The 22,375-nt window shown below is 42.5% G+C and overlaps 1 protein-coding gene across 1 annotated transcript in view; it reads right to left on the bottom strand.

The window, feature by feature from the left end:
- CSMD1 (CUB and Sushi multiple domains 1) overlaps nucleotides 1–22,375 on the bottom strand; it is a 1,865,356-nt gene that overhangs the window by 145,454 nt on the left and 1,697,527 nt on the right. Inside the window, exon 41 of the mRNA XM_047772241.1 lies at nucleotides 15,031–15,240. Within this exon, the coding sequence (XP_047628197.1) occupies nucleotides 15,031–15,240 (210 nt within the window). The remainder of the gene's footprint in view (nucleotides 1–15,030; nucleotides 15,241–22,375) is intronic.

Consider the following 22,375-nt stretch of genomic DNA (forward strand, 5'->3'; position numbering starts at 1 on the left):
AAGCCACGATTTTCAAACAAATTCTGTTTCACCTTAAGGCCATCAAGTGGCTCCTACATGTCATATATTTTCATTCAACTTCCATCTTTGACAACTTTAAAGACTTTCTGAGGCTCATCCAGAAGTTCTTAAAGATCTGTGGTATGACCTATCATTGAAAAGTTGAATTAGAAAGAGAAACATCGGGAGTTCCCGTCGTGGCGCAGTGGTTAACGAATCCGACTAGGAACCATGAGGTTGCGGGTTCGGTCCCTGCCCTTGCTCAGTGGGTTAACGATCCGGCGTTGCAGTGAGCTGTGGTGTAGGTTGCAGACGCAGCTCGGATCCCGCGTTGCTGTGGCTCTGGCGTAGGCCGGTGGCTACAGCTCCGATTCAACCCCTGGCCTGGGAACCTCATATGCCGTGGGAGCGGCCCAAGAAATAGCAACAACAACAATAACAACAACAAAAGACAAAAAATAAAAAAAAATTAAAAAAAAGAAAGAGAAACATCAACCAACAAAGAAACAGTTTTCTGAAGTACGTGCAAGAGCCCTATGGTTGTTCTGCAAAACAATCTAGGCCCTGGAAGGTGCTGGAAGGGAGCCTGGGAACTCGAGCTGGACCACCTGATGGATCTGGGATGCTGGCCACATCACTTACACTCCAGGAAGCTGATTTCTTCATTTATGGGAGGAGAATGCATACACCTATCTTAGCCACAGGAATTAACTGCCATGATAAATGCAGTGAACCATGGCTGGCATATATTAGCTCAATAGGGAAAAATCTTGACTAGAAGAAATGCCAGGTTTCTATGATTAAAATACATTTCATTCCTCAAGATACAGAACTTGAGCCACTTCAATGACTGAGGCAGATCAGAGAGGGAGAAGCTACTTTTAATTCCGTGAATTAATATAAAATACTTTAAGAAAATAGCCTCCTTGAGGGAGGAGAGGATGTAGTTTGCATCAAGGTCTACAGGGAATGTGACTTTAAAGTACCTTTCAATTGAAAATTTGGGGTTAATAGATGCAAACTATTGCCTTCGGAATGGATAAGCAATGAGATCTTTCTGTATAGCACTGGGAACTATATCTAGTCACTTATGATGGAGCATGATAATGTGAGGAAAAAAAAATGTATACATGTATGTGTAACTGGGTCACCATGCTGTGCAGTAGAAAATTGACAGAACATTGTAAACCAGCAATAATGGAAAAAATAAAAATCATTATAAGATTTAAAAAAAAAAAAAAAAAAAAGCCCCTTTCAGGTCCTCAGCTTCCTCTCAATGAAAAGATTAACCTGCTTCCAGAAGTGGCTAAGGCTTGCATTGTGGTCCACAGAATTTTTCAAACTCATGAGCACATCAGCCCTCCAGTTTCCCAGCTGGGCTGTTAGGACTAGGATGACACATCACCTCCCTCTGAAATGAGGATAGAATCCCAAATTCTCACTTTTAAGATAGATCATCCACCTAAATGTTTTTTATTGGTCACATGAGCTCCCTGATTCCCAATCCTGCTGACAATGTCTACCCACAGTTAAGGCTGCACCAATGTTGTGCTTCCAGCTGCCCAAAGGCTCTTCTGGAGAACGGCTCCCCAAACTGCTGGTTCATAACTGCAGCTACGACTGCGTCTCCTGACTCAACCGGACAAGGCGTAAGTGCCCAGTAGTAGTTTCATATAATAGCCTGTACATGGCAGAGAAACTTTATTTCCACCCAGAGGAATCCTGGACTTGCTAAGGTTTCAGACTCCAGGACTCTGAACCTGCACCTTCAAGGTTTGGAAGCTCAGGGAGGCCTGATTAAGAAGGCCTGTGGTGGGTCCCAACTGTGTTGTGGGCCCAAGAAGGCGCCGTCACCTCAGGCTCAGCTAGTGCCCATCCAGGTGCACCTTTGACTCAGAGGAACCACTCTGTTCAGGGAGAAAGTGGTTGAAATTGTTCTTTTACTTTCAGCAAATCCATAAAGGGAAAAGCAAATCCACATGACCCGCAGGGAGGAAACTGGGCAACGTTTAAGATTTGGGCCTTGTCTCAAAGAGTCTAGTCTGCGAACCACCATGGCAGGCACTTTTCCATCTCAGAAAAGGATGCCCTGGACCAGATGGGAATCGATACAACTCCACGTTGCCCGCTGTTGCAAGCAGTTTTATGTGAAATAGGCTTCTTTCTAAAGAGCCTCATGTGGAGAGCTTGATTCCCTCACACAGGTGGAGGAAAAGCACAGAAGCTCCCTGCCCTTGTTCCTCTAGCGAACTCAGTAGTTCAGAATATCACAAAAAAGAGTAACAATCTTAGAGGCATATCAATTTCATGTATAAATCATGGCTGTGTCTGAAAAGAAGAGTTAGGATGCTTCTACAACCAGTAAGAACCAACTCTTCTGTTGCTCACTGCACATAAGGTGCTTTAATTACTTTTTCCTCCTAAAGAGGTATCCACAAACTCTAGTATATTTTCTCACAGATTCATTTCACTAAAAAATGCAATGGTTTTGTGGTTATAGACATGACAAAGCAGATTTAATATATCCTATTATTTTGGGTTTTTTAAAGGTGCTTAGCACATATAGCAAAAGGGATAGGGACATTTTTACCACCTACGGCTAAAGCATTTAAAATTATCTTTCAGTTTTTTAGTGTTCAATGATTATGCTTTATAATGTAAAAAAGATAAAGTAAGAAAGAAAGAAGAGGAGAGAAGAAAGGAAGGAAGAAAAGGAGGACAGAAACAGGGTAAAAAGGAAAGAAGGAAGATAAATATTCAACTTCTCCACATGTCAGAACACAAAAACCAAAAGGAAAAGAAAGTGACTAAAATCTTAATATGGCAACACTTCACAAGTATTATGAAAAAACCCACAGTACTAATAAGCCCATCCTAATACCACAATAGTAAGATAATGCACAGGATTTTTTCTTTCATGGGAGAAGCCTTTGTTTGCATCTGGGAAAATAACTATTACATCTATCAATCTCAAGTGGTATTTGCATCGTGTTTAAATTACAGGTGCTTGATGTGACACCCAACGGGATCCTGTAGTCATCTTTCTAATATCTATTCTATTTTCTGACTGATATCTAATTAGTTGATAAATATCTTCATGCTGTCACCCATCTTCCAGTTTTTGACTTGGAAGCAGGATACAGGAACTCAATTTTATTTAACACAGTTCATCTTTCATTTCTCAAGTTCTGTGCAAGTCATTTAACTTCAAGACAGCTACGTCTACCAGTAACATTTTTGACCTTTATATAGTCATAAATAAATGAGGAGGCTTAGGAATAAGGGGGTACAACACAGACATCATTGAGAATGACAAGAATTAGTTGCATGATTTATGCATCTTCTTATGAGTTATTAATCATAAGCTTAACTTATAAATCTCAAGTGGAACCCAGGAATTTTGATGTGACATACACATCAGAGTTGTGTCATTTAGCCAACTTATAAATTTTATAAACTGACAAACTACCTAATTAAGTTTCATCCCTGTCAGATAAGATAACCCTAGAAGAAATGAGAACACCTCGTATTTGTGTTCTTATTCCTTTTTAGTTAATTTATTTTTATATCTCTCAACTATAGCAAATGAATTACCTGTAATAAAAACAAATATTGCTTAGGGGTTGCTTCGGGATTTTTTTTTAATGTGGATACTTAAACTTAGAGTTAGGTGTCAAGTAAATAAAACATCCACTCAACCCACCAGATGTTTGACCTAAATGAGGACTCACAAATTCAAATGCCTGCAGGCCAAGTAGACGACACATCAGGACCAAACCCTGCTGGTGGCTAGAGGAGACTGTGAAGTCAGCGTCTCCAGACCCTGAAAGGGCTGTCACTCTGACACTTCAGGGACTGACTGCGCCCATGTGTTGATGTTGGCCAAATGTTCCCGCTCTGACATTGCAAGAGGAAAAGGGAAAGTGCGTCTATGGGTCTTTCACATATTATGTGAAATCCAGTTCTAAATATTGGCAATTTAAAAAATACTAATATTTTGCAAACCAAGTACAGAATTTTTTTATGTCCTCTAGTCTAGAGGTTTCCTACACAGACTTTTTGTGGTATTGTTTTCTTTCTTTCCCTCTCTTCCTTTTTCCCTCCTTCCCATCCCCCTCCCCCCTTCCTTTCTTTCTCTCTCTCTCTCTTTCTTCTGCCTTTATTTTTGGAATAAACTAATTGGTAGCTTTTGAAGCTACATAGATATAGCCTTAGGAACCCTATCTGGAAATTATTCAGGGAAAGAAAACAAAAGACTTTTTTTTTGTCTTTTGTGTTTTTTAGGGCCGCACCCAAGGCATCGGAAAGTTCCCAGGCTAGGGGTCCAATTGGAGCTGAAGCCACCGGCCTATGCCACAGCCACAGCAACACGGGATCTGAGCCGCATCTGTGAGCTACACCACAACTCACTGCAACACAAGATCCTTAACCCACTAGGTGAGGCCAGGGATGGAACTTGCATCCTCATGGATAGCCAGGTTCGCTAATGCTGAGCAACGACGGGAACTCCTTTTTTTTTTTTTTTGTCTAAAACACATTTTTTGAACTATGCATGTTTGAAGTTATGTAAGATAAAATCTAGTTTGAAAACTTCACGATAAGCAGTACTAGTGTGAAAATCTGTATTTGACTTTTGCAATGTCAATGAAGAAAGAAAAGTTAAATTTTTGAATACAGTATTAAGAATATTCACAATGGGGAAGGCACCTCAAAAGGTCTTGAGATCAAGTGAGAGAGACCACTTAATGGGCAATTTACAATGTGAGAGATATAATTATGCTATATCTTTCTTACTGACTCAGATATTAAGATCATGCCAGTTAAACATGGAGATTACCAGGTAATACCAAGTTTAAAATGATGATCACAAACGAAATGTTCCTATTTTAAGAGAATACCCTGCAATAGGAATAAGCAAGAGGGAGAGACCAGATGTACAGAAACATGAAAGAGAAGCAGAAGCTCCCAATAAACACTATTCACAGCCCAGCTGAGCAAAGAGCCAGGTGAGGGGACACAGTGAGAGATGAGAAGTGCCTAGAAGCTGAGACCTGCCACCAACCTGGCGTTTCTCTGTGGCTGGACTGCTTTCTACCCACCCCCCCACTACCTCCCCAACAATCCTTTCTCTGCACTGCAGGGCTTTATCTTCCACTTTGAATCCTTCAATGGCTTTACATCTCACCTGGAAAAAAACCTGAATGTGTCACCACCCAGTTTCCACTGTCTCCATCCAGCAGCCTCTCAGGCCTGCCCCTCCCAGCACTTCAGCTCTGTCCTCTTTGTCCTTCAGACACCCAGCTTCTCTCCACCTGACACATCCCCTTGCACTTCACACAGTGGCTCCCTGTCGTTCTTCAGGCCTCAGCCTCAAGGCCCCCATCCCGGGGCGATCCGCCCACCAGCACTGTCCAAACCTGGCCCTCAGAATTTCCTCAGTGGTAGGTACCAGGAACTTTGGCTCAGCATCACCACCATCCAGGCCTCAAATTTTAAAATCATCTCTTAAACATGTTTTTTTTTGTTTGTTTGTTTTTTGTTTTTTGGGTTTTTTTTTGCCTCCAGTCTCCCTCTTCTTTGCCAAACTTGTTTCCTGCCTCAGTAACAGTTCGTGATGTACATGGAGACTAAGTTTTAAAAATGTACACATGGCTAATGCAGTTTTCCCTGCTAGGGACTGAATGGTTGTGTCCCCCAAATCCAAATGTCAAATCTGTGACCGCCCCCCATGTGATGTTTTGGAGGTGGAGCCTTTGGGAGGTGATGAGGTTATGAGGGCGGAGCCCACATAAATGGGATGTGTGCTCCTGTAACAGACCTCACGGAACCCCCTCACCCTTCTGCCAAGGGAGGACTAAGCAAGAAGACAAGAAGACTTTGTCTGTGAAGCAGAAGGTGTGTCTTCACCAGACAGTGGAATCGCCAGCACCTTGAGCTTGGGTTTATATCCTCCAGACTATGAGCAATGTATGTCTGCTTTTTCAAAGCCACTCAGTCTACGGTACTTTGTTAGAGCAGCTGGAATGGGTCTAGACACCCACTTTCAAACTTTCAATAATTTCTTATTAACCACCATGAGCATTTTATTAATTAATTTATTTATTTATTTATGTCTTTTTATGGCCGCTCTTGTGGCATAAGTTCCCAGGCAAGGGGTCAAATCGGAGCTATACCTGCCGGCCTACACCATAGCCACAGCAACACCAGATCTGAGCCTTGTCTGCGAACTATACTACAGCTCACGGTAACGCAGGATCCTTAACCCACTGACCAGGGTCAGGGATCAAACCCACATCCTCATGGATCCTAGTCAGATTAATTTCTGCTGAACCAAGACAGGAGCTCCTCATGAGCATTTTACTTTTTTAATTTATTTTTTAAAATAAATAATATTTTATTAATTCTCTAAGTAACACATTTAACATTCACATAGATGATGAAGGGAGTACAGTTTTTTTCATTTTTATTTTTACCCCACTTTTGGCCACCCCACAGCATATGGAGCTCCCAGGACAGGGATTAGATCTGAGTCGCAAGGTTGACCTAAGCTGCAGCTGCAGCAAGGCCAGATCCTTAACCCACTGTGTTGGGCCAGGGATCGAACCCACATCCCAGTGCTCCCAAGATGCCCATGAGCATTTTAATATGGACTCCTTTTGCATTCTGCTGAAGTCTATGAAGCTACAGCTAATGCATACAAAATATGTAAGATTACCAAGGAAACACTTATGAAAGTGTGAAGAAAGCTAGATTTGTGGTATACTACTAGATGTGTTGTGATTTCACCATATGACAGGTGGCAAATTGAATAATGTTACCATATTGCACAGTAATATTTTGAGATATTTGTAAAAATTGTAATAAATATGGAATTATCAGTGATTTGATGATAAACTATAGGTAATCCTAATGTTACATTTGCAACATTAGAGGTTAAAAGAAAAAATATTTTAAAAGACATCTTTTATACTTTTACATTTATTCACGCACACACATATATATGTTATGATATAATATCTATACATTATGGTATAGATATTTACCATTCAAATCATGGATTCCTTGAATTCTAGAACCATGGATGGGTTTACAGAATGAAATACAACTTCTTAGGGTGGGATGCAAATTATTTCACAATCGAATGTCATCGCCACACTGGCTCATCTCTAAACGCCTCCTCCATCACCTGTGGCGTTGATATTTCTCTAAGCACCGTGAGTGTTCCCACAGGGACCTAAAGATCCTCTCCATACAGAACTTTCTCAGTGACAACTTGCTATGTGTACTGCACAACACAGCAGAAGGCGTTTGCCTCTCTTGTGTTCCTTCAAGCTTCTGCAAATACCTCAGTTATGGAAAAGTCTCATATTGGACTTAATTCTGTTGTAAAAGATCTAGTTTTCAACTAATTTATGACATTGTTTAATGCAAAACCATGTTTTATTGTAATCCCTACTTCTTAGCCCAGAAACCAAATTCTACTGCTGGCCTAATAAAAGGATAGACTTTGAACAAATTGACTTAAATTACAACTCAACGTGTTTAGATTACAGAGAACTTAATGTTATAAGAGACAATAATGATGAAACATTCAAAAATTGGAATGATGAAATACTGATCTGCACTCTGAATCTAAGCTGATTTGACTCTAAGCTGTCATTTTTTGTTTGTTTGAGCCTGTTATGTGAGAGATGTAATAATTCAGGCAATAATGGGAGAATCAATCTTGTGTATACACAGTATAAACCTAACACAGCAAAACAGATAAAAGGAATGGTTGAAGTTCTACAGCGTAATTAAAAAAAAGTAATGAAAAACTATTTTTCCCTGCTTTGAGACATTTCAAACTAGAACTGTCAACAAAAAGAACAAAGAACGCTGCTCCTCCTCCCCTTAAAGGAAGGATGCCCTGGGGGGATTCAGGATGGAGTAAAACAGGGCAGAGCTTCTCTGTGCTTTGCCTGTGTGGGCTTCTCAAAGAATTTCACTGACCCCAGATTCTTGCAGTTTCCCATACAGAGAAAAGCATTAAAATCATGAGCTTAAGACTGTTCTTTGTGATTTAATCTTTTCAGGCTTGACTATATATTTCCCAGCCAAAAAAAAAAAAAATTCATGTTACACTTGGCTCCTTCCCTTCCCTCTTCAGAGCTGCCATTTTCCAGGCTATGGTTCTCAGTAAGGTCCTCAGGTAAAACTGAAAACTTCTGCTCTTCCATAGTATGTTGTTTTCTTCCCAGTAGACAGACTCGACTTATTAAGATTTTGTGTTTCCCTGTTTAAAATTCTCTGGTTATAGGCATATACATTTTAAATGAACTGGGGGAGTTCCTGTCATGGTTCAGTGGTTAACGAACCCAACTAGTATCCATGAGAACTTGGGTTCGATCCCTGGACTTGTTTAGTGGGTTAAGGATCTGGAGTTGCTGTGGCTGTGGTGTAAGCCTGGCAGCTGCAGCTCTGAATCGGCACCTAGCGTAGGAACTTCAATGTGATTCGGGTGCAGCCCTAAATAGACAAAAGACACTAAGTAAATAAATAAATAGATAGATAGATAGATGGGAATTCTCTCCTTTGGAGATATTCAATGCAGAAATCTAAAATGTTTCTGAGTTAATCAGAGCTGATAATTTTTTTTCTTTTTTTTGTCTTTTTAGGGCAGCACCAGTGGCATATGGAGGTTCCTAGGCTAGGGGTCTAATCAGAGCTGCAGCCACCAGCCTACGCCACAGTCACAGCAACACAAGATCCAAGCCTCGTCTGCGATCTTCACCACAGCTCATGGCGACACTGGATCCTTAACCCACTGAGCAAGGCCAGGGATCGAACCTGCACCCTTATGGATACTAGTTGGGTTCGTTAACCACTAAACCACGATGGGAACTCCATAGCTGACATTTCTGCTGCAAGTGAACTGGGTGTAAACTGCCCTTCCAAGGGGAGTCAGAGGCAGAGTGTGACTGGGAGGGCTAGTGAGCACCCTAGCAACTGCTCATCCAGCTCTGCCTTCCTTCACTTCCTAAGAATAGAGTCTGATTTCCTTGGGAAAGGAATATGTCCACATTGGAAAAGAATCACATCTCCTAGCTTTTGTTTCAGCCAAGGGCGGTTACAGAACAGGTCTCTGCCACTGAATCCTGAGGAGGGGTCACTTGGATGGAAACCCTGAGGACGCTGGCTCTGCCCCCATTTCTTGTCTGCAGGTACACCTGGTATCAGTACCATAGCCATCCTTGGACCACAGGCAACAGGAGGAAACAGCAAAAAGCATTACATATAGGTTTGGCCTTGACGTCGCCTGGCCAGTACCGAGTGCTAGCAAAAGTCACCCCTGGACTTCTCGTGGTAACTGACAGTTACAATCAGACAGCCTGGTCAGGCTTCATTCAGACTCTGCTCTGACCTCCGTTTTCTTAGAGCATTTATTTTAGAAAACTTGTCACTGTACATTTGTGCTCTGTCCCTCTGAAGTGTATGTAAATCTTTCTAAAAGCCTCTTGTCGGTTTTACGGCCCTGGTCTGTCTTTCTCAAGGACCTGGAGACCATTCCTCTGAGATGTAACATCAAGGAGGATAAGCGACCCAGTCTGTAGTCTCCTGGGAGGATGAGAGCTGAGCTTCAGTGGCTCTAAACTGTACAACTCTCTCAGGTCCTGGATTAAGGGAAGGTCTGCTGGCTTCGGACAAAGTCAGACTGCCTATGACCCCCCCACCCCAACCACCTCTTAAAGAGTCTCTAGCCCTTATATTCACTTTAAAATCTAAATTTGGAATAAACACCTTAAGGAACACTTATGTATTTAAAAACCACCCTTTGGGAGTTTTCATCATAGCTCAGCAATAATGACGCCAACTAGTATCCATGAGGATGGAGACAATCCCTAGTCTCGTTCAGTGGGTTAAGGATCCGGCGTTGCCGTGAGCTGGGTGTAGGTCGCAGACATGGCTGGGATCCCAAGTGGCTGTGGCTGTGTTGTAGGCCAGCATCTGCAGCTCTGATTCTACTCCTAGCCTGGGAACTTCCATAGCCTTGGATGTGGCCCTAAAAAAAAAGCTACATAAAAACCACCCTTTGGAAGGAGAGACTCTCATCCTGCAAACAGATTCAGTCTTCATTCTTAACCACCTCTGCAGACTCCTGTGCTCCTTCTCAGGAATCCAGGCCCAAACCCCCCTTGTCCTAAAGATTTTGTTGGTGTAACCACATGCCAGCATCAATGGCATGCTCGCCCAATCTTGAGTGGTCCAAAGATAGGCACTACAAATTGTAGATATTTGTGATTGCAGAAATATGACAGCATAACTTAACTTGAAGTTTATTTGAGTGTTGTTTCTTATTTTATCAATTTTTTTGTTTGTTTTTTGATGGTCATTTGATCATATAAAAGCTGAATCTGTGAACTTAACACACTGGATTTTAAATAACTACAGGTAACTGTGGTGGATGAAAAAAAAAAGAGTAAAGAGCCTAGAGAAGAATGCTGCTGGCATTGTGATCCTCACGAAAGCTTCTTTTTTAATTTAAAGAAAGATGAATCTATATTTAGAAAGATGAAGGGGAGCAAAATTTGCCACCTTAAAACATGCCTCTTTTGTGTAAGGACTATCTCCTGCTGGTTATTTTTAAGAAACTGCAGGTAGGGGGAAGGTCTGAAAACAGAGTACAGGTTTACCCTTTCCTCAGAGACATTTACATTTATAAGGGAAAATTCCATTTGTAAGGGTGTCCTTTCTCTGTGCCAGGGAGAGAAAGGTGGCTAAATCTCTAGACTTACCACTGGAGAAGGACAGGAGACCGAAATCTGCATAACAACCACACCCTTGTTTGCTGTGCTTTCCAGGTCGCTGTCTAGGACCTAGGCCCCCAGTGTCCTGTCTGTGGTGTTTGAGGGGTGACTTGGGCCCTGTGGGGGAGCTCATTGGTTCCCTGCGGGTCTCCCACATGCCAGGCAAGTATACATTTACTCAACTTCTGGTTTCCTCTGTTAATCCATCTTTTTTTTTACAAGGGGTCTCAGCCAAGAACCTGGAGAACTAGGGAAAACCTTATTTTTCCTCCTCTACCCAAACATCTGTAGAAAAAGGAAAATCTCATTTCAAGCCTATGTTTTCCCAAGTTTTTTTTTTTTTGGAGGGGGTTTGCCTTTTTAGGGCTGCACCCAGCATATGGAGGTTCCCAGGCTAGGGGTCCAATTGGAGTTGTAGCCACCAGCCCACGCCACAGCCACAGCATCACTAGATGCCAGCCAGATCCTTAACCCACCGAGCGAGGCCATGGATCTAACCTGCGTCCTCATGGATACTAGTCAGCATATGGAGGTTCTGAGCCACAACGGGAACTCCCGTTTTCCCCAGTTTCTAAGGATTCATGACTTTACATCTTCTTTACCACTGTCCTGCCAGTTCACTTCTCTTCCTGGTTTCTTAGTGTCCTGCTTGGTTTGGTTGTTTCGAATAGGTCATACATTCCTTTTTGACTCTGGGTAGAGAGTCAAGGAGTTTATCAGGAGCCTGTGTTAACTGCAAGGCCTGGGGTGGGGGGTGGGGGGAAATCACTGACGGGATTCCTTTAACTAGTAAGGCTGCAGAATCTAAGGCCTCAAACTGTGCCCAGCCCATCTGGGGACCATGTGGAAGTTTGAGCTCAATGACCCTTGAGGAAAGCCAAACTGAGGAGACAGCACCCTTCCCCACTCCTGTCTGCTCCAGGAAATGACTTAGTGCAAAAGACGACCCTCCCCATGGGGCTTACACAAGAGTCAGGGTGCCCCTGGGCCACCTGTGAGCAGGCCAGACAAAACCCTCCAGATTCCCCTGCTTTTCCTTATAAGAGCTTAGCTCAACTGTTTGGTCCTCAATGGTCAATTGGAACAAAACGCTGGAAACCAGTGGAGCTGCTCTCCTTCCTCAGGCCCCCAAACACTGACGGCCCCCCTCAGCCTGAGCCAGCAGACAGACAGGCCTCAGAGGATGATTCTCTGACCCACACCTTTCCCGCCCTCCTGTCCACCCCCACCTTCCCTGCCCAAGCAGCTCCTTCCAGCTTTGCCTAGCTCTGGAGATACTCACTGATCTTAAGAGTCAGAGCCTTGTTCTCTCTATGGCAACAGACCTTTGCCCTTTTGCAAGAAATAATCCTCCCCAAGAACAGCCTTTTCTTACTAAATCTGGGTTTGTTTTGCATTGAGCACAATTCTAAGGGCCGTCAGTGCTTCAGCCTCAGAGGGAGAGAGAAGCCCTCCTGATCAGTAGAGGAGAATCGCCATCAGAACTCAGGGCAGGGAGGGGCTGGCAAGGAGCAGGCGGTGTGCCCTGAAAGGTGCCAGAAATGACCAGACCCCGCAGGGAAGGCCCCCACAGCCAGGCTCGGCAGCTGCCCCAGGGGTGAGCTGCCAGGCTGCAGGAGAAGATGGGCTGCAGTGGAGGACCAGCTGATGGAAAAGCAGGTGGGGGTCTGCACAATGTTGGGGAGGGGCAACAGCAGTTGCCACAGGCTCAGAGCCCAGATTCAGAATCGGACCCTGCCAGACAGTGCTTGGGGAGACTCCATCCAGGTCGGACCCTGCCAGACAGAGCTTGGGGAGGCTCCATCCAGGTTGGCTCCACAAGATGGGGGTGTTTTGACAACCAGCAGAGGCAGAGGAAAATCTAAAGCCAGGGCTCCTCCGTGGGCTGGGGTCTTCTTTTGTAAAGGAAATTAATGTTTACAAAGAAAATTTACATCTGTAAAGGTGTCCCCTCCCCCCAGCCCAATACCAGGAGGAGGACCTGGTGACCCTTCTTGGTGAGAAGGCAGCCTCCTAAAAGGCAGAACAAACCTGACTCAGCCACTTTGTCAACCACACACTTTCTGGTTTCCTTCCCTTGGCTGGCCCCCCTTTCCTTTGCTTTAGCCTCAGGGGGCACTGAAGCCCAAGTTCTAACCACGCCTTGGTGTCTGGCTTCTCTCACCTGTGAGTATGTGTGTGATGTTTGTGTTAATAAACCTGTGTCTGCCCTCCTCTTGCTAATCTGTCTCTGGCCAGTCACATCACCCCCGCCGCCAGGAAGAACAGCTGATGTGCACGTGTCACCTGAGCCTAGACAGGAAAAGGGCAGCACACCCCTGTTAAAAGAGTGACACAGCCACTGAGACAAATAGGAAACGACATAAACTGGTTAGAACCCATGAAGCCAATGATGGCAGAAGGTGTGACTCCTCATGGACCTGGACCTCAAGCCTCATCCTATGCTGGTTTTAACACATCAGTTAAGTGACATGCCCACTGGCCTGCACCAAGACCATCCCAAGGCTGATGGAAAACCAAAACTGGGCTCCAGCCCAGTTTCTGGAAATCTCTGCCCCTTCCCCAAATAGTTAGAATATAGTTTCTACTCGTTACCTGATGAAATTAACCAGCCCATAAAAACGAAGCCCCTGTAGCCCAGGCATCCTCAGTTTCTGGGATGGCCTGCATTCTGCCCTTGGGATGTGTGTCTCTCTGAACAAACTTGCTTTCACTTTGCCTTGGCACACTCCTGAGTTCTCACCTGCAGGCAGCCAAGGACCCTGACTCATTGGTCCTTCCTAGGGACTGGATGTGACAGTTCTCTCTCCTGCATCTGACCCACATAGCTGAGGACGGGTACCAGACGGGAGGAAAGAAACTGGGAGAGTGGCTATAGATGGTTCCACCAAAATGTTTCTCAGAAAGTAGAAGCTGGAGGAAGAGGGGGTCATCAGAATTAAATATAAATAGATTGTGTGCATGTGTGTGTGAGAGAGAGACAGAGAGACAGAGAGAGAGAAGGAAGAATTTGAGCATATTTGAAACGCTAATGAGAGAGATGTAGCAGAGAAGGAGCAGCTGGAGATACAATGAAGGGGCAGAATTTCTACAATGAAGGCCCTGAAAAAGTAGAGAGAAACATCATAGAGCATAGAATATCTGTGGGGTTGCCTGTAAGAGCTGGAGAAGAGTCTCTTGTCTCCAGTGGGAGGAAGAGCTGGATGTGCAGGCAGGTCTGGGGGCAGGCAGCCGTCTCCTCGCTGTTCTCTGCAGTGGGAGCCTTTTCTGTAGGAAGTGATGCCCTTGCTGGTGGGAAGGGGGGAGTCCAGGTGAGGAGTGAAAGATAGATGGACACCGAGAGAATCCTAAAGGTCTCCTCTTGTGTTGCTCAGCCTGTATTGCCCTCTCCTTAGCCTCCTACCTGGATTCCTATTTTAAGAGACCCACATTCTGGAAATCTAAACTTATAACTTAAGGGATAACTGAAGCAACAAAGTCTAAAAGTTCAACACAAAATGCCATCCTTTTTCTATAACGAAATAGTAAATCTATTTTCCAGGGCAGTCTATGAAATTAAAGAAATCAACTGACTTCTCCATGTTCAAAAAAGACTCTACTTTTGACATTTTCAACTTCATTTGAATTAACAACATTCAAGAAAAGGCCAACTAAATTACTGTGTATGAGATGAAAACTTTGAACTTTTTCACATGTCAAAAATGCTTTGGTAATGGTAGATTCAAACTTTTGTTAGAGATCTCACATTTTGATGGTTTAAAAACAGATAAAGTTCATTCTCATTTTTTTCCCCCAGCATACTTTGACCATGGCTTGAAAAGGCACAGAGCCATCACGTGTAGCTGAGATGAGATATCAGCACACAAAAGATAGGGTTGGACCCATGACCACTGTGAGCTGACTCCATCTTTCCTCGTCCTGAAGGGACAAGACTGGCATGTGGCCAGGAGGACACGGTGACAGATCAGAAGGTCACATGAGGATGAGGCCACGAGGCTTAGAGGCTGTGTGGGGGCCACAGGAGGGAGAGAGAAGGGAGTTGGGGGAGACCGTAATTGCTGACCCTGGTCCTGGCCTGAGTATCCTGACCTGTGAGGCTAACAGGGAAGACACCATTTCCAATCAGAAACCGAGTCCCACTAGAAGTCACTCCAGCTATACCAGACTTTAACCCCCCAGAGAGGCTTACTCTTCCATATCGTTTAAGGGCAAGGAGCATTCTTAGATGCTTTGGATCCCTTACCTTGGTAAGTGAGTTTAAACCCTTGCCGGTTCTGCGAGTGGTCGCTGTAAAAGTGGATGAGAGTTTCGTGGGTGGTGCTGAGCAAGGCCGAGGGCAGATCTGGGCCACTGAACTGCCCAATCATTGGGCTGGTGTGGTAAGGTCCGTTTTGAATTTCAAGGTAGTCGTGATTAGCTTCAGTAGAAAAATTCAGAAACTGAATATGTGCACCTATGAAAAAATATGCAATATCGGTGAGAGTTGATATCAAAATTTATAAAATCAGTGTTTATCAACAGTGATTAAAATTGTGTCAGGCTTCCCACACAATCTCTCTCTAGTAGGCAGAGCACAGAACACACACTGTGAATTACAATAAACCTTGGTTTGGCTTCACCTCCACTACCTACTAGCTGGTGACCTTTGTCCATGTAACAAATGCCCTGAGGTCAACTTACCTGTGAAATATGGATATTGCCAGAACTGAACCACAGAGACAGGCGGGTTTAATTCTTAGAATGATGGCTAATATCTACACACATATGCTGGTGATTTTGTCCGGCTGCTATTATAATCATTACGACCAGAAACATAAGGCTGTAATTGTATGTCAAATCATCCATAAGTTTATTTATGGCTTTATCGGGGAGAGGCCAATACAGATTTAACAAAATGCAACAAACTTTTAAAGTGGCTTTCAAATGGATGCTCATAGGATTGCACATGAAATTTGTTAATTTGGCAAATGGTTGCTTCAATCATGTTGTGCCTGCAGAACAAATTACCGATGTTTGCAAGAAACCCAGTCGATAAGCCCTGATCTCTCCCACAATTCAGTCTAACAGCTGGCACAGGGCAAAGTACCAGGATTGTCTAAATGACCCATGTCACTGGGATTGTACTGATCTCTGCTCTAGATAAACTACAGAGGATAATTTAGAAGAAAATCAAAATCAAAACAATTTAGAGTTTTAATGTGGTATTGTGGCTTTTTGAAGATTTAATTGACTATGGTGTCTGAAATATTATAATTCACTTTAAAGCATATTTAGAACTCCAAAGACATTAATTTCACATAAATCTACGCAATTAAGTTGGATTTGTAAAGCCTAAACTGAGAACACCACCAGCTACTGTAGATCATTCTGTCAAAATGTGACAAAACTTTACTTTGTGTTATTCTCCTCCTGTACTTGGTAGATAAAAAGAGCTTTATTTTTACTTTTCATCTAATATATCTGACATATGTTTCCTAGGTTTTAGGAAATTAAAGATATTAACGATAATGTTTACATGGGTTACTCTACTTTTTTTAATTTTTTTTATTACTCAATGAACTTGTTACATTTATAGTTGTACAATGATCATCACAATCCAATTTTATAGGATTTACATCCCACAAACCCAGCGCATCCCACCACACTCCAAACTGTCTCCTTTGGAAACCATAAGTTTTTCAAAGTCTGTGAGTCAGTATCTGTTCTGCAAAGAAGTTCAGTCTGTCCTTTTTTCAGATTCCACATGTCAATGAACACATTTGATGTTGGTGTCTCATTGTCTGACTGACTTCACTGAGCATGATAACTTCTAGGTCCATCCGTGTGGCTAAAAATGACAGTATTTCATTCCTTTTAATGGCTGAGTAATATTCCATTGTGTGTATGTACCACATCTTCTTGATACACTCCTCTGTCGATGGACATTTAGGTTGTTCCCATGTCTTGGCTATTGAAAAGAGTGTTGCAACGTCTTTGCGAGTCATGGTTTTCTCTGGATAGATGCCCAGAAGTGGGATTGCTAGTTCAAAGGGTAGTTCTATGTTTAGTTTTCTGAGGCATCTCCATACTGCTTTCCACAGTGGTTGCGCCAATTTACAATCCCACCAACAGTGTAGTAGTGTTCCTTTTTCTGCACACCCTCTCCAGCACTTATTGTTTGTAGACTTTTTGATGATGGCCATTCAGGCTGTAAGGTGGTATCTCATCGTGGTTTTGATTTGCATTTCTCTAATAATGAGTGATGTTGAACATCTTTTCATGTTTTTTTTGACCATCTGTATGTCTTCTTTGGAGAACTGTCTGTTTAGATCTTCTGCCCATTTTTTGATGGGTTCATTTGTTTTTTTGATATTGAGTGGCAGAAAGTGTCTATAAATTTTGGAGGTGAATCCCTTGTCAGTGGATTCATTTGCAAAGATTTTCTCCCATTCTGTGGGTTGTCTTTTCATTTTGTTTAGGATTCCCTTTGCTGTGCAGAAACTTTTAAATTTAATTAGGTACCATTTGTTTATTTTTGTTTTTACTGTCATTACTCTAAGAGTGGATCTGAGAAGCTGTTGCTGTCGTTTATGGCCGAGAGTGTTTGGCCTATGTTTTCCTCTAAGAGTTTTATGGCTATACTACCCAAGGCAATCTACAGATTCAATGCAATCCCTATCAAATTACCAAAGACATTTTTCACAGAACTCAAACGAAATATTTTAAAGTTTGGAAGCACAAAAGACCCAGAATAGCCAAAGATATCCTGAAAAAGAAAAATGGAGCTGGAAGAATCAGGCTCCTGGACTTCAGACTATACTACAAAGCAGCAATCATCAAAACCGTATGGTACTGGCACAAGGACAGAGATATAGATCAGTGGAACAAGATAGAAAGCCCAGAATTAAACCCATGCACTTACAGCCAACTAATCTATGACAAAGGAAGCAAAACTATAAAATGGATAAAGGACAGCTTGTTCAATAAGTGGTGCTGGGAAAACTGGACAGCCACATGGAAAAGCATGAAATTAGAACAGTCCCTAACACCATACACAAAAATAAACTCCAAATGGATTAAAGACGTAGATATAAGACCAGACACTATAAAACTCTTAGTGGGTTACCCTACTTAAGTGTAAGTGCTGAGAAAATTTAAAGCCAACATATCTACTTAGTATTAATGAAGTACGAAAGGCCTGAATTCCATAAAAAAAGAAAAGTTCATGCAAAGAGTAATAGGGAAGAACAACCTAAAGCTACTTAATAAAGTTTAAAATCATCCAAGAAAAACAATTTTATTAGTTATGGAGAAAACTTTGTGAGGAGGAACAAAACTTTAAATAATGGCTTTTCTGATTAGTCAGAGTATAATAAGACCAGCTATCATGCCTGGGATTCACTTTATCAAGAAAAAAAATTATCAGGTCACTACAGCGACTCGGGTTTGACACCTGGCCCAGCACAGCAGGTTAAAGGTGCTGGCTTTGCTCCAACTGTGGTGTAGGTTGCAGCTGTGGCTTGTTTTCCACCCCTGGCCCAGGAACTATCATAAGTCACGAGTGCAGCCAAAAGGGGGAAAAAAGTCAAATATTTCTCTTTGTTGAAGAGATATCAATGAGCTAAAAAAAAAAAAAAAGAAATCACTTTCTTCTAAATTCTGGCAAATACATTTGGTCAAAAGATATTTAGGAGGATAAAAAGAAAGAAAGAGAAATTGAAAGAGATAGAGACAGAGAAAAGAGAAAGAGGGAGAAAACAAAGAAAGCAGGAAGGAAGGAGAGAAAGAAGGACTGTGGCCTCTTAGTCCCTCAATTCTAACCTGTCCCCTCTACCCTGATGTGACAGTTGAGCCACTGGGCCACTTAGTAAGCTACCCATCAGTATCTGATTTATTCCCTCACCCACTGCTAAATTAAAACACAGTTTCCTTTTGTAGCACGGCCCACAAATCTGGTAAGAGATTTTTTATTACTAGTTAATAAACTGTACTAAGAGGTTTTTTTGTGTGTGGCTGCATCAAGGCTACTGACTGCCTGTGGCCTGTAGAGGTTCATCAATACCCATCACATTTTTCCACCATGAGGAAGAACACAGAAGCTGACACAGAACAATCAAAATCAAATGTGGAATTACTGACATTTCTATTTATGTCTAAAAAGTACCAGATAGGATGTGAAACTTGGGCAAGATTAGAACCCTGAGAAAACTAATTCATTTTGGGGGTATAAAATCACATAGCAGAGAAATGGCTTACAATACACTCATTTCAGATGTGCATATGCAGACTTCAATGTGTTCATCCAGAGATACGTTTTGAAATTCATAGAATAGCCCAGTCAAGAAAGCAATGGAGATAGCAAGCAGATCAAGGGGCAAAAAAAATTAACGATAGCCAGTATCTCCGAAGTGGAGGAAATAGTGAATGTGGCCTTTTACTGATTGGGAATTAAATTTGAAATGGAAATGGAATTATGACAATTATAATTTTACAAAAAAATAGCATTTTAAGCAGGATAAAGTATCCAGTCACATATCAAACTACTTAATACATATCAGGAAATAGAACTCAGCTCTAATCTGGCTTAAAATGGAATTTTTAGCTATCTAATTTCCAGCAAGTTGTGTCCAGTTTGACATCATGAAGCCAAATGAAAAGAAAGGATTAAAATAAGCATAACCTAGTTATTCTTTTATTATCTCACAGAATACTAAAAATGTGTTATTACAACAAGAAAATCAATCCCAATGCACATCTTGGGTGGAATTGATACAGACTGTTGTTACATGTTTCAAACTGTCAGTAAAAGGCACCTGCAGAAAGGATTTGATTTTGGACTTGGACAAAACTTTGAATAGTGAACAAGCTGACCATGGCTTCAGAGTGAAACTCATGTCTCTCAGTTGGTAGAACTTGTGAATATCAAGTGCTCTATTTTGTATGCTCTTGTATAAGGACATTTAGCGAAAGAGTTAATAGTTGTAGAGTTCAGTGAATATTCTAAAAAGTCTTTAAATCCTCCATGCAGTTGCTTCTAGATGGTCAAAAGGCCTGGCCATTCAGACAGCATGATATGTGATATCAGTGCAGTGGTTCTTTAAATAAAGGTAAAGTTAGAGGAAAACCAACTTGATTTCATTTCTGTTAACTATACCTTTAGGAATTTTCAAAAAATGGAGACAGAAACTGTGTGGTTGGGCTCACGCCAAAGCCACACAAAACAGCACCCCCAATTTGTGGAAAGAAAAGAGAACAACAGAGAAATCATCAGAGCATTTGTTTTAGCAACTAAAATCAGGAACAGTTAGTAATGCTTTCTGCACAGCAGGCATGTGCATTATTTCAGAACAGCTGTGTGCAGGTGATATTTGACGGTTTACATTTTAAAGATAAGGGAAAAAGGCTCAAAATGTTTTGCTAACCTGCATGCACTCATTCCACTAGTCACTAGAACTAGGATTCCTATGCAGCTAAACTCACAGCCCAGAGACCTGAGGAACCACAGCACGCTCCCCACCCCTCAGCACAGGTCAGGGACCTTGGAGAGTTGACCTGGGTTCTCTGAGGGAAGCAGGATGCAGGAAAGATGCAGGAAGCAGGGATGCAGGAAAGAGCTGTCAGGGGAAGGAATAAGCTGCCGGGGACATAAGGGGCTTTCACAGGGTGCAGGAGCAACCAGTCATTCTGCCTACTTAATTAAGCTATCGACTGATCCATGCATGTGGGAGGGAAATGGGATTAATCAGAAGAATTATTTAACGGAGCTGCTGGCTGCTGGACTAATGGATGGCACATCTACCAGGTGGTGGTCCCAGGCACATGCTGCCCTGTGGCAAGATAAAAAAAAACTGCAATAAAATCCTCTATGGGAGTTCCTGTCGTGGCTCAGTGGAAATGAATTCGACTAGGAACCATGAGGTTTCAGGTTTGATCCCCAGTTTCGCTCAGTGGGTTAAGGATCCAGCGTGGCCATGAGCCACAAGGTCGCAGACGCAGCTTGGATCTGGTGTTGCTGTGGCTTGGGCATAGGCTGGCAGCTGCAGTTCCAATTTGACCCCTGGCCTGGGAACCTCCATATGCCTCAGGTGCAGACCTAAAAAGCAAAAAAAAAAAAAAAAAAAAAAAAAATCCTCCGTTAATGAAAACCACCACACCTATTTTTCCTTAAGAAAAGGCGATGATGTCTCATACTCTGATGGTATGTTTTCAGGGTCACTATGGAGCAGATGTCACCTGTGCGCTAATCACAAACACCATGGTCATTAATTCTAGATTAGTCAGAGTATAATAAGACCAGCTATCATAAGGAGCAACCCAGAACCCAAACAGATTATCCAGGAAAATGGCATGGGTGTTCAGGTACTTGGGAGAGCATCTGAAGAAATGAGGGAACTAACTTTAGAAATATTGATACGGAACTTGTTTTGAAGAAAACTGGAAGCACACTAGCAATTATTTTTCTGAAATTCATTTTCAAGTTTTGATTTACAAAGCTGTTTCATATTAAGAAATATTCTCTCTCTACTCCAAATTTGTCAAAATATTATGATTTCTGCATTTTTTTTTCCTTCCTTTTCTAGGGCCGCTCCCATGGCACATGGAGGTTCCCAGGCTAGGGGTCTAAACGGAGCTATCCTTCTGGCCTACTCCAGAGCCACAGCAATGCTGGATCCAAGTCGAGTCTTTGACCTACACCACAGCTCACAGCAACACCGGATCCTTAACCCACTGAGCAAGGCCAGGGATCAAACCCGCAACCTCATGGTTCATAGTCGGATTTGTTAACCACTGAGCCACGGGAACTCCCTGATTTTTTGCATTTTTAAACAAAACAATTTATACTATCTAAATATTTTTTGGGATCTTATAAAAAAATCTTTGCATATTTCTCATCTCATTTCTATTAAAAGGACTCTTCCAGACACTGGAGAAATGTTTCCTTAAGTAGTTTGTGGCTCCATCATCCAAAATACTGGAAGTTCTAGGTCAGAATCCTTATGCGGAATTCTATCCTCATCTGGCCAGTGGTGCAGGAGGTTCCCGGGGCCACTGGGGGAAGGTCACTCGACCTCTGCCACTGATCCCTGTGCACAGCCACCTCTGAGAACCATGGTCCAAGCAGTCATTTTCCTTGGTCTACAATGTTCGGAGTTTGGGTACATATGATTCACAGTAAATCTGGCCTTCTCTCTGCATGTCAGGGAAGCAAGTTACCCATAATGTCCCTTTTTTTTTTTTTTTTTTCCTTTTTAGGGCTGCACTGTGGCATGTGAAAGTTCCCAGGCTAGTGGTCAAATCTGAACTGAGCTGCCAGCCTACACCACATCCACAGCAAAGCCAGATCTGAGCTGCATCTGCATGCTACACCGCAGCTCACGGCAATGCTGGACCCTTAACCCACTGAGCAAGACCAGGGATCAAACCTGCGTCCTCATGGATGTTAGATTCATTTCCCCTGAGCCACTACAGGAACTCCCAAATCTTTTATTTTAAATTTCAGCCTTTCTTTAAGTAAATATTTTTTTAGGTTCATAGATCACGAGGTCAGATGATTTAACTCTTTGTGTCCGTCCCCCCCCCACCCGGGTTAATGTCTTGTGTATTATTTA

Source organism: Phacochoerus africanus, chromosome 3 (assembly GCF_016906955.1).
Source record: "Phacochoerus africanus isolate WHEZ1 chromosome 3, ROS_Pafr_v1, whole genome shotgun sequence".
Classification (NCBI taxonomy): domain Eukaryota; kingdom Metazoa; phylum Chordata; class Mammalia; order Artiodactyla; family Suidae; genus Phacochoerus; species Phacochoerus africanus.